The sequence below is a fragment of the Diabrotica undecimpunctata genome, chromosome 9 (genome assembly GCF_040954645.1).
Source record: "Diabrotica undecimpunctata isolate CICGRU chromosome 9, icDiaUnde3, whole genome shotgun sequence".
Taxonomy (NCBI): Eukaryota; Metazoa; Arthropoda; class Insecta; order Coleoptera; family Chrysomelidae; genus Diabrotica; species Diabrotica undecimpunctata.
In genome coordinates, this window is record NC_092811.1 from 46,789,572 (window position 1) to 46,807,157 (window position 17,586).

Consider the following 17,586-nt stretch of genomic DNA (forward strand, 5'->3'; position numbering starts at 1 on the left):
TTTTAAAAACTTTTGTTCACAAAATAACTTACAACTAATGATTACAATCTCAACTACTAGTTTGGAAGAGACTTTAGCAATGTCTCCTAATGGTTCTTTTATATAAAATATTATCATTACAAATAAATATAAATATCGTTAAAGTTAAATATGGGGAAAGTACAATTAGAAAACAACATAATTTTAAATATTTACAATTGGTAGAAATCTCATTATAATCAAATATAGGAAAAGTACAACTAAGAGTAAAAATATATATTGGGAATTTTATATATTATAACTCATGTTAAGCCGTGACATCATTTAAAAATAATATTTTGTGGCTTTCACGCTCAACCATGCGAAAGCGCTTCTTCTGCGTCTTCGACATTTTCGGTGGCTGCTCCCGAATAATATTCTTAAATAATGCTCCGGATTTAATGTAGGGCAAAGGTGACTCGTGCCATTCATCATCATCCCAGCACTCATCCACAAACGGATCGGCCGCAGGATGTTACAAATCCCCACAACTGCCTAAGCCACCCGTCTGTTGGGGCTCATCACCTATCAAGTGTAGAGACAAGTATCTACGCTTTATGTGCGGCAGTGGGGATGCGTGCCATTCATCATCCCAACACCCATCGACAACCTCTGACACAATGTGCAGGGGTGCACACCAACCACCCACGCCTCTACAAGCAACGGTTGTATAACACACGGCCATTATCTACAATAACAAAAGAGATAACTAAGTACAATTTGTATGCATACAAAAAAAACTAGGTGATAAAATCAGAATGTCATTAGAACCCCCAGGGTAACGTGTATATTCTGTTATTTTCTGGTAATGGTCTACGTTTGTTATAGTCCATGCTGAATGTTTTCGAAATTCTCTGCAGTTACTATATTGTTAGTATGTACTATGTCTCTACATATTTGATTATAATATAAAACAGTATTTTCTAATTTTTCAGTAATTATATTAACCAGAACGTTGCGATTTAGATAAACAGAATTTTCATAGTTTAGTGTAAACCCTTTAATTTTAGTCAGTTCGCAACCTAGCTTTGTCTCAGAAGTGTAAGACTTTGGACCCGTGGAGAAAAATTCAATGATATAGTCATCAACCGGTAATTCGTAATCACACAACAGTTCACCAGTTTCGACAGTGTTAAGACTATCATCAATGTACACTACAGAATCCTTATCGAAACAGACAACTGCTTCGCACAGTTTATCAAGCATGTCGAACAACCTTAAGCGAGCATTGGCTGTTGTAAACGCGGCAATAAATACATTTGTTTGGATAGATTTTTCCAGAAACTGTTCTTTCAAGCAAAATGTTACCTGTGCCATGTTGTTATCAAAGAATTAGCAGTTAGTAATATCTAGTGTGTCATCCAATAGTATCTCATACCATCGTTTGCAGTTAGTGATATATTCAGCCTGGGCCAAATTCACTCGTTGGCCGAATTTACCCCATAGACTGTTTAGACAGATTTTAGCGGTTAACAAAGATTTTATACAGATCTAAATCTATCCCCATTTGCTTTTTTACAGTCAGAGCATATTCGTCGTTTGATGTACAAGTATGCGGACTACTTTCTAATTTTATTTTCATAAAGTCCTTTACGTATCCTTTAAACAACTCCTTAGTTGTTTGCTCGAAATGCCACACCTCGCTAATATTGGTGAGTTTATAGCCTTTTTCCAAAGCTTTTTCATCTCCAACCTTGTCCATGTTCCTGAAAACATTCTTTGAGAATCTGTATGAAGACACGTGTCGGGCTTGTCTTCAATGCATTGTTTGCAGAGAGGAAACAATAGCTTTGTTGTTCTTAGCGGTAATACTGGGTGATACAGCCGTCTAGGGGAGAGAATCGTGCACTGAATAAGACTAAACCACGAAAAACGATAAGCAACAGGTTTGTATATCTTAAGTGGATGGCCGACCGGATAAGTGTCATAATATTGGACTGTTGGATAGAGAGACACGACGTCTATATACCGGAGTTTTTTACCGTAAACCAGTAATTTTGTAGCATTTGTTCGGCCACCGTAAATCGGGTTGTACCCAATCGCCGTGTATGCACGGTGCTTCTCAGAAATGGACCATTGGCAAAACTCGTTGTTATCATTAAAAACAAATTTATTTCCATCAAAATCATGTGCTATTATTAAAGTAGGTACATGTATTCCATCAACAAGCATTGTTTCGTAGTCAAAAAATAGGTGTTTTTCTGTGTAAGTACATCTACGGACAAAGACATCTGTAAGACCGTTACAGGCACACGGTATGGTGCAGATGGTTGGTTGTTTGTAATTTGCTTTACACCCTGTGTTTAATTGATGGAAACGACGCAAAAACAAAAGGAAATAGACGACGAAAGTAGCAAAAACAAAAGACAGTAACAAAAATACAAAATAAATGGAGAGATATCGTTAGCATTAAGAGACAACGTCTCGTTTTTATAATTGAGTATGTTTTATAGTATTTTACACTATTTTGATTGATGTGCGACTATTTTTTTTTTCGTCTATAGGTGTTTTATTACTTTTTGCGTGTGCCCTCCCATGATTTTTGATGTGTTTAATGTATTTTTCATTGCTTTTTCGACTACTTTGATCAATATTTCCACCTTTTTTTAGGTGTTTTATTACTTTTTGCGTGTGGCCTTTCATGATTTTTGATGTTTTTTTTATGTAGTTTTTATTGCTTTTCGACTGCTTTGATCATAGTCTTTTAATCGCTGTGTATTTATGCAATAATTGCTTTCACGTTCTGTGCCGAATGTCGCATACATGTCACGTTCTGTGCATCGGAGGTATCAGAGCTAGTGATGGGATAATTCGGATTAAAAATCCTCGGTTATCCGGTTTTTTGAAATACTCGGAATAATCCGATTATAACATTCGAGTTACGAATATATTCGCTTAATTCATCAACACATTTGACATTTGGACTAAAGTCGGAAGTGACTACCGAAATATATTCGATAAGGTGTAATATACCACATTGTATTCGATATTCGAATACTGTGGACAGGATTGACAGGAATGAACGAATTTCAACAAACATTCGAATTCTCACCGAAGAAAGATGTTTCATCAAATCTAGTTCTAAGCCAGACAAGTTTATAAATTAACTGATCAGCACAAGTAGAGGTGATAGATGATACCTATGAAATATAGCTACTGGCACTGACCAATTGTTTTCTGACATTTTTTGTGTCGTTTGACCATTCATTGGAACGAGTTTATAATAAATGAATTATTTTCAGGTTAAGGATACATATTGAGGTGATTTGTGTTATGAGATTCGAAAAAAAACTAATAAAATAATATATTATAAAATAAATTAAACTTCATACACAAAATAATAGTAAACACAACAATAATTTTCATACTGTCAAATTAAAAAAAAAAGTATTTCGGTGGAATCGAGACGAACAATATAAAAATTAATTAACAGTTAGAATTTAAAAAAATTATTTGATCAAAATTTTTAGGGGAAAGTCTACTTCTTCCCAAGTTTGATAATTGTCCTGCTTTTGAAAAGACTCTTTCAGACGGTACAGAAGTTCCAGGAATACACAAATATTTCACTGCCAACTCATAAAATTCTGGTAAAAGTATTTGATGTTTTGTCCAAAATTCTAAAGGGTCTTTGTTCCTTTCTTGTAATGGCAATTCTAAATACTGCCTAATCATAATGATGGCAGTGGTAGTGGAATTTGAAAAATGCCGTTTTTCTGATACCTTTCTGTCAAAATGAGTCCATATATTTAGGTTTTCTGTAGAGGGTTGATTTGTCTGATCTGAGTTAGTTTTCAACTGAGTCGAAGCAGTTGACTCTGTTTTTTTTACTTAGAATTAATTTAATTTCGTCGGTCACCCACTTTTCTGCATTATTGGCGTTCTCTTCATTGCCGAATCCATCTTTTTTAAATCTTGGGTCAAGAAATGTAGCTTTGGCAATAGTTTTACTTGACTCAAAACTACCCAAACGTTGGTGGATTGTTTGTAACAATTTTAATTTAAGAGAATCTCCAACATTTGTTACAACCGTGGTATTTTGTAGCGCAAACTGTATTCCTCGAATTATTGGTATTAACAAAGACACTGTAGGGTAATTTTCACTAGATAATAGTCTTGTTATATCATCTGCTTGTTTTAACACCTTTATACAATCATTAATAACTTCCTAGTCATCTGCATTAAGAAATTCAGGTGGTTTTGACAAGTTTGCTACTGCAACACACAATGAGTTCTTTATTTCCAAAAGTCTTTGTAGCATATGGAAACAAGAATTCCATCTTGTAACAACCTCCTGTTTCACCTTTAAATTAGGTAATCCCATCTGTTCTTGAACGGATCTAAGTTTATCACATGCTAGACTACTATGTTTAAAATGGTTCACAAGTGCCCTACATTTCTTTAATATGTCATTTAATTCTGCAACATCCGTCAAACTCTTTGTCACTATTAAATTCAATGTATGAGCAACACATGGTAAATGAAAAATTTGTAAATAATTCGAAACAGCACTTTTAATATTCGACCCGTTATCGGAAACAACCGCTATAATTTTATTTTCAATTTTCCAATGCTTAAAAATATCACCCAACATTAATGATATATTTTCACCCGTATGTAAACCTGGTAGTTCCCTCGTGGATAAAACATGTGCGCGTAGGACACTCTTAAAAATAAAATGGCCCGTTACTGTTATATAGGCTTTATTACTATCAGATGTCCAAATATCTGTAGTAACGGAAATATATTTTACATCACTAATAATTTTTATTAAAGTTGAAGTCGCTTCTTCATATTGTTTCGGTAGTAAATCGTAAGTTAATTTTTTGCGGCTTGGCGGAGTGTATAAAGGTTGTAGAGCTTTAGAATATTCTAGAAATCCTGCATTTTCTACTAAAGATAAGGGTTGATAATCCTTCGTTATCATTTTAATTAGAGCATTATCTATTTCACTAACTTTCTTCTCTGACAAGTTACTGTGCTGTTTACTTCCAAACAGTTTTAACTGTTTAGTAGGAATTACCTCAACATTTTTACTATTAATCATGGTGTCTTTAACAATAGCCTGGGAAGTACATGGCTGAAATTCAGTATTTTCTTTACTCACCTCTATCACGTCAGCACTACTAATATCACTTGAAGGTATTATTTCATTTTGTAAATACGAAATAGGATGAACTCTTTCTAAATGTTGTTTTAAGTTGGATGTACCTCCGAAATATTTAAATTGTTTTTTACACATATTACAACTGACAGTTTTGTCCGCATTTTTTACAAAATAACGCCACACAACTGATTTCTTTACACCTGGTCGCATATTTTCGTGAATATGTACCAATTTTATGCAAGAAATATAACAAATTATAGAATAAACAATAAACGATTTTCATAAACAACAGACTTCTGTCACTCTGTAAGTTAGAATTTATTCCGTGAGATGTGAATCGAATCACTCACACATCGATTTGACTACTTCGACACTTCGAAGTAATTCGTAATTCGGATCCTTCTCTTGTTATCATTCTGCCTGCGCATGCGAAATAAATCCTCGGTTATTCGGATCATCATCCGATGATTAAAATACTCGAATCGTTACTACCCGAGTATTAAAATCATCCGAATATTCCCATCACTAATCAGAGCGGGTATCTGTAGAGTAGCAGAGACACCCCTGAGCATACCGGAGGCACACAGAGACACCCAGAGCACGTGTTACATCTCACATCACGTTCTACGTTAAATATCACGTTCTGCGACGAATACCACGTTCTGTTAGGCTCAGTACGAAAAAAATAGACTGTGAATATTTAACATTGACAGACGTTAAAGCCGTACCCCAACCCCTTTATTTTATTATATATACCATTAGACGCCTGCATGGGGGGCGCCTGTGTTTATCCAATAATTGCTACCTTATCCATCCACACACCTTATCTCGACAGACAACTCTGCGGTTTGGTACCACCCTATCCCGACACATCGCCCTGCGGTTTGGCGCCAACCGCAATTTTGGTGCCAAACGACCCTGGTGTCAAGTGACACACATCTACTTTTCAATAATAAGACTGAATTTAAAACTTTTTGGCAAATCCATTATTGAAATAAACAAATATCTAAACAGCACGTGCAGGTCTTAAAAAATATAGCGCATGCGTAGATACGCAGCGTATTTGGTTAACATAATAGACGAGCGTTTTATTTTTCACGCCTGTTGGCGGAAAGAGTACAGTCATAGTCAGTAATAAAATGGATTTAGTTCAAGTCGGATGTGTTGCTGCACTTTGTTTAGTGTTAAAAAAACGAAAAACCAAAAAAAGAATTCGTCGTTGGTGGGTTCATCCTGTTATTAGTAGCAGACTCCAGACAGGGCAATTTCATTTAAAATTTTGCGAACAGACAGTATCCCGAAAAATTTTTCTCATACTACCGCATGTCTGTAAAAAGTTTTGTTGAACTGCTGAAGCTGGTAGAAAGTAAAATAACCAAGACTAAAACCAACATGCGAATTCCAATTGACCCAGCAGAACGATTAGCTATTACAATAAGGTAAATACACAAAGTAAGATAAAATTTTATTAAAGTAAATTGTTATCCTTACCAAGTCGTTAAGGTAAAATAAGTAAAAGTATTAATATAAATCAATTAAAGTATCTTCCGATGCAGCTGGTGACGAAGGGACTAAATACTGTGAAGTTGATTGAGTGGATCCAGAAGGAGAGACTATAGGAGAGTAAGGCGAGGGTGATTGGACGGACAAAGGAGACGGAGTTTCTGAGCACTGTAGTGACAAACTGGATGCAGCTCAAAGACGGGTTGAAGATACCGGCGGTTGTTGCGAGCATGAAGATGGCTGCTGTGTATACATTTGTTGAGCAGGTTGCATATAATTTAATTATTGGCTGGTACTCGGCTGATTGTTTATTTGTGGTTGTTGCTTGTATAAAGAGGACTGCTGTGGATATGGAGACTGTATACTGTATTGTAAAGGCTGCATATAATTTGTAAACTGGCTTGTATTATGTTGATTGTTTGTTTCATAAATATGTGTACTGGTGTATATTTGAACCACTTCCATTATCTTTAGTCTAAAATTGATTAAATTCTGTTGCGGCATACTATTCATAATTGGCAATAATGACATTAAAAAAGACTTATTACCCATAACGTTGTCCAATCTCTCCTGTTTTTGTAAAGCTAGTGACTGCGACAATATCGCTGTGATACTTTTTAAATCTTCATCTTCCTCTAATGTTCGTTTGCGAACATTTTTCTTTAATCTTTTGTTTTCGGCTTCTTCAGTGTCTGAATTTGAATATTGCTTTCATTTATTGTTTCCGCAACTTGTTCTCTATCTTCTTCTTTTCTCTCTTGGATATTAAATGACGTTGGCCTCTTTTCCATATGAACCGCTAAAAATGAGAGTTGATCATACTACATATATTTTCGCTTTCTTTGTGTAGCGGCTTGTCCGCTTTTAACTTTCTTCTCTAGGGTAACTTCTCGTTAAAATTGATCACGAAGTGATTTTCACTTAGTCTGAAGTTCCTTTCCTAAAACAAAAAATATTTTTTCAGATATTTAGCAACCGGAGTTCTGCTTTGGAGTATTACTTCCATGTGGCAAAGTCAACCATTGGACAAATAGTAAAAGAAACATGCTTGGCTATATGGGAGACATTACAACCGTTAGAAATGCCTATACCAACTAAAGATAAATGGATAGAAATATCAAACAAAATGTTCACAAGGTCCAATTTTCTGCACTGCTTGGGCGCTATAGACGGTAAACACATTCATATAATGTGTCTCAAGAATACCGGAAGTGAATACTTTAATTACAAAATTTTTTATTCCATTGTCTTATTGGCCATCGCAGATTCAGATTATTGTTTCACAGCTGTAGATGTAGGGTCTTACGGAAAAGTTCAGCTTTTGGACAACTTTTGGATAGTAATCAACTTAACATACTTTTACCCCAACCACTTTCATATACTGGTAGTCCCGATTATCCTTTTGTATTTATTGGTGACGAAGCTTGCGGATTAAACACTAATTTATTACGGCCATATCCAAGACGAAATCTTAGCGATAGTGAGCGGGTTTTTAACTACAGGTTAACAAGAGTAAGAAGATTTGTAGAATGTATATTTGGTATATTAACCAGCAAGTGGCGGATATTCCTTACACCTATTTTACTTGAACGTGACTTTACAGAACTCCTTACAAAAACCGCCTGTGTCCTTCATAACTTCGTACGAAGAAGAGACGGTTTTGATTTTAATGATACCCTAACAGATCCACTACAAGATATATCGGCCTTAGGAACCGGGGGACGATCATCGGGAATTTCAGTCAGAAATCAATTTAAATCTTATTTTGTAAGCAAAGAAGAAGAATTGGCATGGCAATATGATAAAATATAAAATTCAAGTAAAAAATACCTACCATAAAAGCAATTTTTTTTAAATTGCATATTGTAGTTGAATAAAAAAGTAAAAAAACTCACTTAACTTATTTTTTTCGTCTGGGGATAGATCGTTCCAGTTTTCAACCATTTCATTTGCAATTTCACTCCACAATTTGGCCTTTAAATCCCTATTAGAATATTCCTTTAAATGTAAATTGTAAAGCGCAGGGCGCCTTTCAATTCCACTGATAATTTTTTCTGTATCAAACATAATTAATTTGAAACATTATTTTTTGTTGTGTCTGTACCTCTGGCGTGAAAGACGTCTCGTCTATTTGAACACATAAGAAACAATGAGTTGCATGCTAGTCCGTTTCTTTCGCCGCGTGGACAACGCAGCAGATTGCGATTGGCTGGCGTAAGATTGCGAGAGCAACGCTCGTGTATTACCGTCCATTGAAATGCATGATTCCTATTACAACGTAGAATACGCTGCGTAGCTCTCGCAGCGTATCTTACGCCCGTCTATTACCTGCCTAAACGCTTTTTTGTTGGCTTTAGACATATTAATTAACGGATAGTTCCGTATGATATTTTTATCTCCAGCATTGTGTATAATATGGGGTAGTGACGATTCGTAAGATTCATTATCCCAACATTCATTATCATCAGCCATGCCTGTGTATGAAGAATGTTGGGATAATGAATAATTATTACAACTATTCTCCAGGGTACAGGTATCTTTACTTTCCAAGATAGAGGTATCTCTACTCACCAGTGTAGAGGTATCTCTACTCTCGGTTGGTAATAATTGTTGGGACGATGAGTCATCGTCCACCCGCCACTCATTTTTATGAATGTACATGTACCGCCTCTTTATGTACCATAGGGGTGATACACACCACTAATCGTCCCAACATTCGTCGTCCCTGAGCTGTGAAGTCTGAGGTTCATGAGCCATGATCTACAACAATACAACTCATTACATATACTATACAAAAAATCCATAGGTAATAAAATCGACAATTATTGACTAACCACAAATACTAATATCCCCAAGGTAATGTATCAATAATACCATCGTGTTCCCGTAATATACGCCGCTTCGTATAATTCATATAAAAAGGCTTAGATACTCTTTGTTTAATAATAATATCTTTGGTGAGAGTATTTCTACATATTTGATCATAATTAAAACCGTTTTATGAGTACTATTGTGAATTGCCTCGCTAATAGTAGCTGCATTCAACGATAAGGAGTTCTCATAGTATAAAGTGAAACCCTTAATTTTCATCACTTCTTGACCCTTGTTAGTTCGAAAAAAAGTAGCTTTTAGGTGCTGACGATAACCAATCGATAATATATTCATCATTACCAAGTTCGTCACTTTTATCGACGTAGACAATGCTATCAGTATCAAAATATACTGTATTATCTACCCCTAATTTATCAATCATATCGTACAGGCGTAACCGTGCTTGTGACGTTGTAAAAGCAGCGATATATATATATATATATATATATATATATATATATATATATATATATATATATATATATATATATATATATTGATTTAGAGTATCAGCAATCGGTCAGGAAATAAAACTCTATTTGTTCAGTCTCAATATTTCGTCACGATTTTGTGACTTCTTCAGGAGAAAACTGTAAATTTATTAGAATAATTAATGATTATATGTAAACAAAATGAATATTTTAATACTTACAACTATAAGAATGAAAATTATTATATATTAATTCATTCTTATAGTTGTAAGTATTAAAATATTCATTTTGTTTACATATAATCATTAATTATTCTAATAAATTTACAGTTTTCTCCTGAAGAAGTCACAAAATCGTGACGAAATATTGAGACTGAACAAATAGAGTTTTATTTCCTGACCGATTGCTGATACTCTAAATCAATATTTAAAACAGTACGGTCGAAAAAATCATTTGAAAAATATATATATATATATATATATATATATATATATATATATATATATATATATATATATATATATATATATATATATATATATATATATATAGAAAAGGAAAAGAATGACAACGTTAGAAAACGGAGCTTTGAGGTTTATTGGGATTTGCAGCGGTGAAATAAGTGTACTCTTTTAACTAAGTTTCAAGCTTTCGAAAATGTTTATCTTCATCATCAGGAAAAACTAAAATAAAGTGCTACTGTTAGTAAAGCATCCCCGAAACCTATTAAGAGTGTAAAAGGTTATAAAAACTTGCGTTATTGAGATTTGTCTTTCGTGGATGTTCTACTCACATGTGACAATTTCACGCACCAATCATTGATTAAGTCAATAATTAAATAATCTATAAATTGCATGGTGTAAAAGACCAAACTTGACAATTATTATTACTTTTAACACATAAGAAAAAGACAATTACAACGATTTAAAACGGCCACGTGTGCCGGCCAACAGTGGAGTGTTAGGTTAAGAGTAGCTGTCATTCCTGGACATGGCAAATGACAGAACTTCTTCTTGTTTTCTTTGTCTTATGTAGTACTACTAATATTACACATCAAAATTTAACAAAGATTGTATTTAGGTTGAAAGAACAATTTTTTAAGATGAGAATATACTAAATGAAGAAACCTGGAAACTTTACAATGACTCAGATGTTGAAACATCATTGAAATGTGAATGTGTATGCAAATATAATAAGTAGGAGTAAATGGTGCTTAACTGATTAATGTCACTCCTTTTATTCATTGCGTTTGAATTTTGAGCAATGAATGCCATTTCTAAGAAGATTCTTTTTTTGTAATTGGATTCAGTAGCTAAAACTTTGACTGATTCATAATTCATTGTGTGATGTTCTTTATTTACATGTTCTGCAAGGGCAGATCTTTCCGGATATAGTCTGCTGTCGCTTCGATGACTGATTAAGCGACTACCTAGGCTACGAGTGGTTTGTCCCACATATACCAAATTACAATTGTTGCAAGGAATCTGGTAAACTACGTTGGAACAATCTTTGATTTCACTTTTATCTTTGACTTTGGAATATATTGATCTTGCAGTTAATGAAGTTTTAAAGGCTATTTTTAAATTAGTGAAATCTTTAAAAAGTCTTGTCAGTCTGGGTGTTATGCTTTTTATGTATTTTAATGAAGTATATGAGCAATTGGCATTTTATTCTCCACTTGTGACAATCATTTGCACCTCATCATTTTGGCGTGCTATGTTCGGGGTCAAACTAAATAAGATCTTGGTGACTAGGGTATGTTTTGAGTATGAATTGTCGATGAAAAGGTTAGACAGGATTTTCAGGTTCTTCTGATGGAAAGAAGGATCACTGATTGCTATGATTCTAGCTTTCATTTGCTTGAGCAAATTGATTTTTATTGAATGTCTATGATATGACCAATAGTTAAGGAAGCGTCCCGAACTATGAGGTTTTCTATGCTAGTCGATAATCAGGGAGTTGTTCTGGGTTCTGATGAACTGTATGCTTCTGGTGAACTGTAATAGAGGGTCATAACTATTAAATACATTCAAGATTTCTGTGGATCCATTTTAGGAATAGCTAGGATTAAGTCATCCACATACTTTTTTACAAAGGGAATATGAAACGACAATTCTGGAATCACCATATCTAGTAAATGATCCATCACATCACAGGCCAAAATGGGAGAGATGGTACCTCCCATAGGAGTTCCTTGTGTTTGTCTGAACACAGTATTATTGAATGTGAAATAGGTGTTGTTAAACAAAAAAGAGATAAGTTTTTTGAAGTATAACAAGCTGATATTGCAATGAGAACTAATAAAATTCCAATTGTTTTCAAAAGCTATTAAAGCTGCATCTAGATGTACATTAGTGAATAATGAAACTACATCCAGACTGACAATCACATAGTTTTCAGGTAACTGATAGTTATTAAAGTTGTTAAAAACATCAAAAGAATTTTTTATGTAATATTCATTCGAAACATAAGCATTGGTTAAGATCTCAGTTAAAAAAGATGCTAGTAAATTAGTGGGGGCACCAATACATGCAACAAATGGGACGAACTGCAAGCTGTGGTTTATGGATCTTAGGCAAAGCGTAAAATTTGGGTATAACGCCCTTATAGCTAGTTGGTTTTTTCTTTGTAGCTTCATCTATTTGTCTTGAGCCACACAATTCCTTACATATATATATATATATATATATATATATATATATATATATATATATATATATATATATATATATATATATATATATATATATATATATATATATATATATATATATATATATTAGTACTAGTCGATAAGTCCCGGAATTGTTCCTTAACAGAATATGTAACTTGTACCATATTATCATCAAAAGAGATGCAATTCGTAATATGAATCTTATCATCCGTCAGTATATCGAACCATCGTTTACAATCAGTAATATATTCTGTTTGTGATAGGTCCTGACGCTAATCAAATTTCCCCCACAGGGTGTTCAGGCACCCTGCTACATTCCTGATGCCAGGGTTGACTTGGAGTTTTGTAGCATCTAACTCAATACCCGTCTTTCCGTTAATTGGTTGAATATCAAGCTGATCGTTATCATATGTATGAGGTGTGGCTTCCAATTTTATTTTCATAAAATTTGTTAATATAACTTTTAAACAAGTCACAAGATGTTTGTTCAAAGTGATGCACCTCAAAAATATCGATTACAATGTATCCTTTCTCTAAGGCTTTCTCCATCTCAATCGTTGTCCAAACCCCTGAAAACATTTTTCACTATCGGTGTGAGTGCACATTGGAGGCATGGTTTCTGCACATAGTTTACAGAGGGGAAATAATAATTTACTACCCCGTAGAGGTAGTACAGGATGATAAAAATGTCTTGGTGGTAGTACGGCACAATGAATGAATCCAAACCATAAGGAGTCATAAGTACTAGGGTTGTATATTTTAATAGGATGACCTATAGGATAAGTGTCGTAGTATTGGACAGTGGGGTAAAGAGACACAACATCTATATACCTTAGTTTTCTGCCTAATACCTGTAATTTTGTAGCATTAGTTCTACCAACATAAAAACTATCACGTGGTTGTAGAGGCTTCACCATTTGTTCAACCTTTTTGTAATCTACGGAATTGATCCAATCTCGTTCCCACATCTCCACCAGATTGTACCCGGTATCCCGTATCTGTTGCGATCGTCATAGCGTTTTCTCATATAGATCACCCATTCTTTCTTTATTGACAGGGTTAACGGTATCGGAGATATAAACCCTAGGGTCATCTTGCCAAAATGACCCATGAAATTGGTACGCTGTGTTTGTATCTTTGTCAAAACCTTCTACTTTTATACCTCCTATGGACACCTCGCCACCGTTGAGTGAGTGCTGACAACAATACTGTGATATGAAATAGCGGCAGCAATATATTTACCTTTATGGGGATGTTCGACGATAGCTATTTGTCGATCAGGCATGAATTTCGATCGGTAAAGGGTGAGACAGACACTGGCAATCGTAACATATTAAAAATGATCTATATTGCCTATGTCTTAAAAAATTTTACGAAACACGATACAACCTTGTCAAAGAATAGCCACATAGTCTTCACAGTATGTTTTTATTTCTTTTTGAAAATCAAATATGTAATTTTCACGTGACCGTTCCTCATACCATTGAAAAAATAATTTTCGTTGTGATGGTTTCATGCTTCCTGCACCATAAAATTTTTTGTCAGGTAATTTACCGACATATGAGTAGTTTTCTGCTTTATTAAATAAGTGTGGAAAGAATCCCTTCTGTAAGTGTTGTAATCCGAAGGTGGCTGGGAAATTCGATAGAGGACCGTTGATGAAGCTGCTACTATCAATAATTTTCAAATTAATGGTAGATATTTTTAGCAATAATAATTTACTACCGCTATAAATAGTAAACTATTTTGTAGTGTTGCGCACGCAGTATTGGAAAATGAAATAACTATCAAACGATTTTGCAAAATTAGCGATTGCCACATAGTTACTATGTTGTGGAGAAATAAGCCATTGCCAAAACTGTTCATTATCACTAAACATGTATTTGTTACCATTAAAACCATTTACTATAACAAGGTTCGGTACATATATACCATATATTACAGTAGTTTCAAAATAAAAAAAAAGTATTTTTCTGTGTATGTGCATCTAGCTACAGAGATATTTGTAAGACCATTGCAAGCGCATGGGTATGTACAAATTATTCGATTTTTGTACGAATGGCTAAACAGCCTCTGTTCATAGTATGTGAACGTTTATTACATGTGCACGACACTTCTCAAATACCTCGTTTGGCTTGTATCCTCATCATGTAGCATATATTTGAGCAACTCTCCACCCATTTTTTACAGTTTGTACATGTTTTAAAACCACAGTGATGATGTGTTCCGCTGTAACACTATGTTGCAGTCTTTACATTTGTATACAGACTCGCATACTGGTTTATGATTCTGCATACACTCTTCGTTAAAACAGTACCTATTACAGCTGTCACAATAAATTATGTTGCGGTCCTTATGCGCAGGATGATTACACGTATCACATATTACAGATTTTTTACACTTATGACGTCGTTTGTTTTTGTAGCAAGTGTCATATATATGACAATAATAACTAGTTCCATAAAAGCCTGTCATACTATTAATGACATCAAAATGATTGCTATGCTGATATAAGTATAATATTGTAGGTTTTACATCCACTACATATATAGTAGTGTTAAACTGTTCAACTGAGACCATTTTAATTTGAATATCTAAAAGTTGTTCAGCACGATGAATATCTTCCAGAGAGCAGCCAATAGAATAATTTATGCTCAATGTCTCACATAGTTCGTCATATCAATGGATAGGTCCGTATGATGTTTTTATCTCTAGCAGCTTTAATAATATGAGGTAATGGCGATTCGTAACATTCATTATCCCAACATTCATCATACACAGGCATGTCTGATGTTGATGAATGTTGGAATAATGAATAATTAGTATCACTATTCTCCAAAGTAGAGGTATCTTTACTCTCCAAGGTAGAGATACCTCTACTCTCCAAGATAGAGGTATCTTTACTCGCCATTGTAGAGGTATCTCTACGCATGGGTGTTAATAATTGTTGGGACGATGAGTCATCGTCCACCCACCACTCATTTTTATGAATATACATGTACTTCCGCTTTATGTACCGTAGAGGTGATACAGACCACTCATCGTCCCAGCATTCGTCACCTCCGAGCTGTGCAGGGTCATTAGCCATGATCTACAACAATACAACTTATTACATATACTATAAAAAAAATCCATAGGTGATAAAATTGACAATTATTGACTAACCACAAATACTAATATCCCCAAGGTAATGTATCAATAATACCATCGTGTTCCGGTAATATACGACGCTTCGTATAATTTATACAAACGATACTCATTGTTTAGTAATAATATCGCAAGTGTCACATCTATGACAATAATAACTAGTTCCATAAAAGCCTGTCATACTATTAATGACATCAAAATGATTGCTATGCTGATATAAGTATAATATTGTAGGTTTTACAGCCCCTGCATATATAATAGTGTTAAACTGTTCAGCTGAGACTATTTTAATTTGAATATCTAAAAGTAGTTCAATACGACGAATATCTTCCAGAGAGCAGCCTATGGAACAATTTATGCTCAATGCCTCACATAGTTCGTTAGCTATCTGTTCTTGAAGTACCCTTGAAATACCCTTACGTATTTGTACAATATCCTGCGATATTAAAGTGTGATATAGTATTGTTGTTCTGTGATATGTTAAAGCAACTACCATAGCACGGAGAGCGCATAAATTACCGTTGTTATGAATAGCCGTTATACTACGCTTGGTATGACGGTTTGTTGTCAAATTTATGACCCTGGTTCGTCCAGTGCGTCTAGGTAATTTTAACACTTATATGTCGAACACTATTTCGTTAATATTAACAGACTGATCAGGTGTCAAGACATCTTCAATTAGGTCTAATAAAACATCGAATGTATTAGAATTAGATGAAGGGGTAGAAAGGGGTTGATTAAAGCGGGGATTTTTTGCGATAAGACGAGTTTTATCACCTATGACATAGTTTGATTGTTATTTTACAGCATCTAAACAATTATTTAAATGATTAGTTGTGTGACTATTATCAGCGGTGTCAGCAGTGTCTGAGGTAGTACATGTATACGTATATTCATATGGATCAAACTTCTGAACGTATCGCTGATTCACAAGCTTCACTGTCCAAAACATGTCTCTAAAATAAAACCAAGATATGTAGCTATCATACACAAAATATGTTAAAATGTATAGCAGTGTAAAAGAAAGATTGTTATGATCATGTTATTCTCTTAATATCTATATAAGGCCTTCGTAAAACCATGTTTCATGTTATTCTCTTAATATCTATGTAAGATCTTCGTAAAACCATGTTAAGACTTTATGGTAGTAATCATGTAGGTCATCCTACGATGATCTTACATGATACACAGGTTAGCCTATCTGTAGTAATACTAAGAACCAATCATTACACAACAATGAGTCAACATTAAATATATTATATGTAAAGTCTTGGTGTGCATTCTACGGGTGTTCTATATAGACAACAGATGTTAAGTAAACGAGAACAGTCTAGACAAGATGTGGCGTGTCCACAAGGCAGTGCGACTGTGTTAATTTCCCTACATAAACAAATTTTACATATAATATGCTGATTCGCCTCTCTATTTACCTCAGTGTCTTGTGTTTTCACATTTTTGAAGATATCAATGATAATACAAAGATCTGTAGTTATAGTTCGTTTAAATGGGCCTGTATGTATAAAATTACATATAGCTGCTCGGATTCTATAAGAACGTAGAGGAGTACGCGAACCAGTACTGTTGTTGTGAAATGTTGCTAATCGAACATTGATCAAAGTAATGTCTTTATTCCTTATATAATAAGTCTTACCATTTTCACAAAAAAACCAGATTCTGCGTGTTTTTTAGCAGAGTTGTTCCTATTTGTAAAAGTTTTTAGACGCTCTTCGACAGTCCACAGTGTTTGAGCTTGCTTATAGGCAGCTAGAAAACAACAATCGTCTTTATGTTTATCTAAAGGTATGTCATCTACAATCCATTTATTATAAACAACACCG

The 17,586-nt window shown here is 34.3% G+C and overlaps 1 protein-coding gene across 1 annotated transcript; it reads right to left on the bottom strand.

The window, feature by feature from the left end:
- Nucleotides 1-4,183: 4,183 nt before the first annotated feature.
- LOC140450621 (E3 SUMO-protein ligase ZBED1-like) lies at nt 4,184-5,257 on the bottom strand. The gene has a single exon (XM_072544280.1). It carries the CDS (start codon nt 5,255-5,257, stop codon nt 4,184-4,186), a length of 1,074 nt encoding a protein of 357 aa, XP_072400381.1.
- Nucleotides 5,258-17,586: the final 12,329 nt, after the last annotated feature.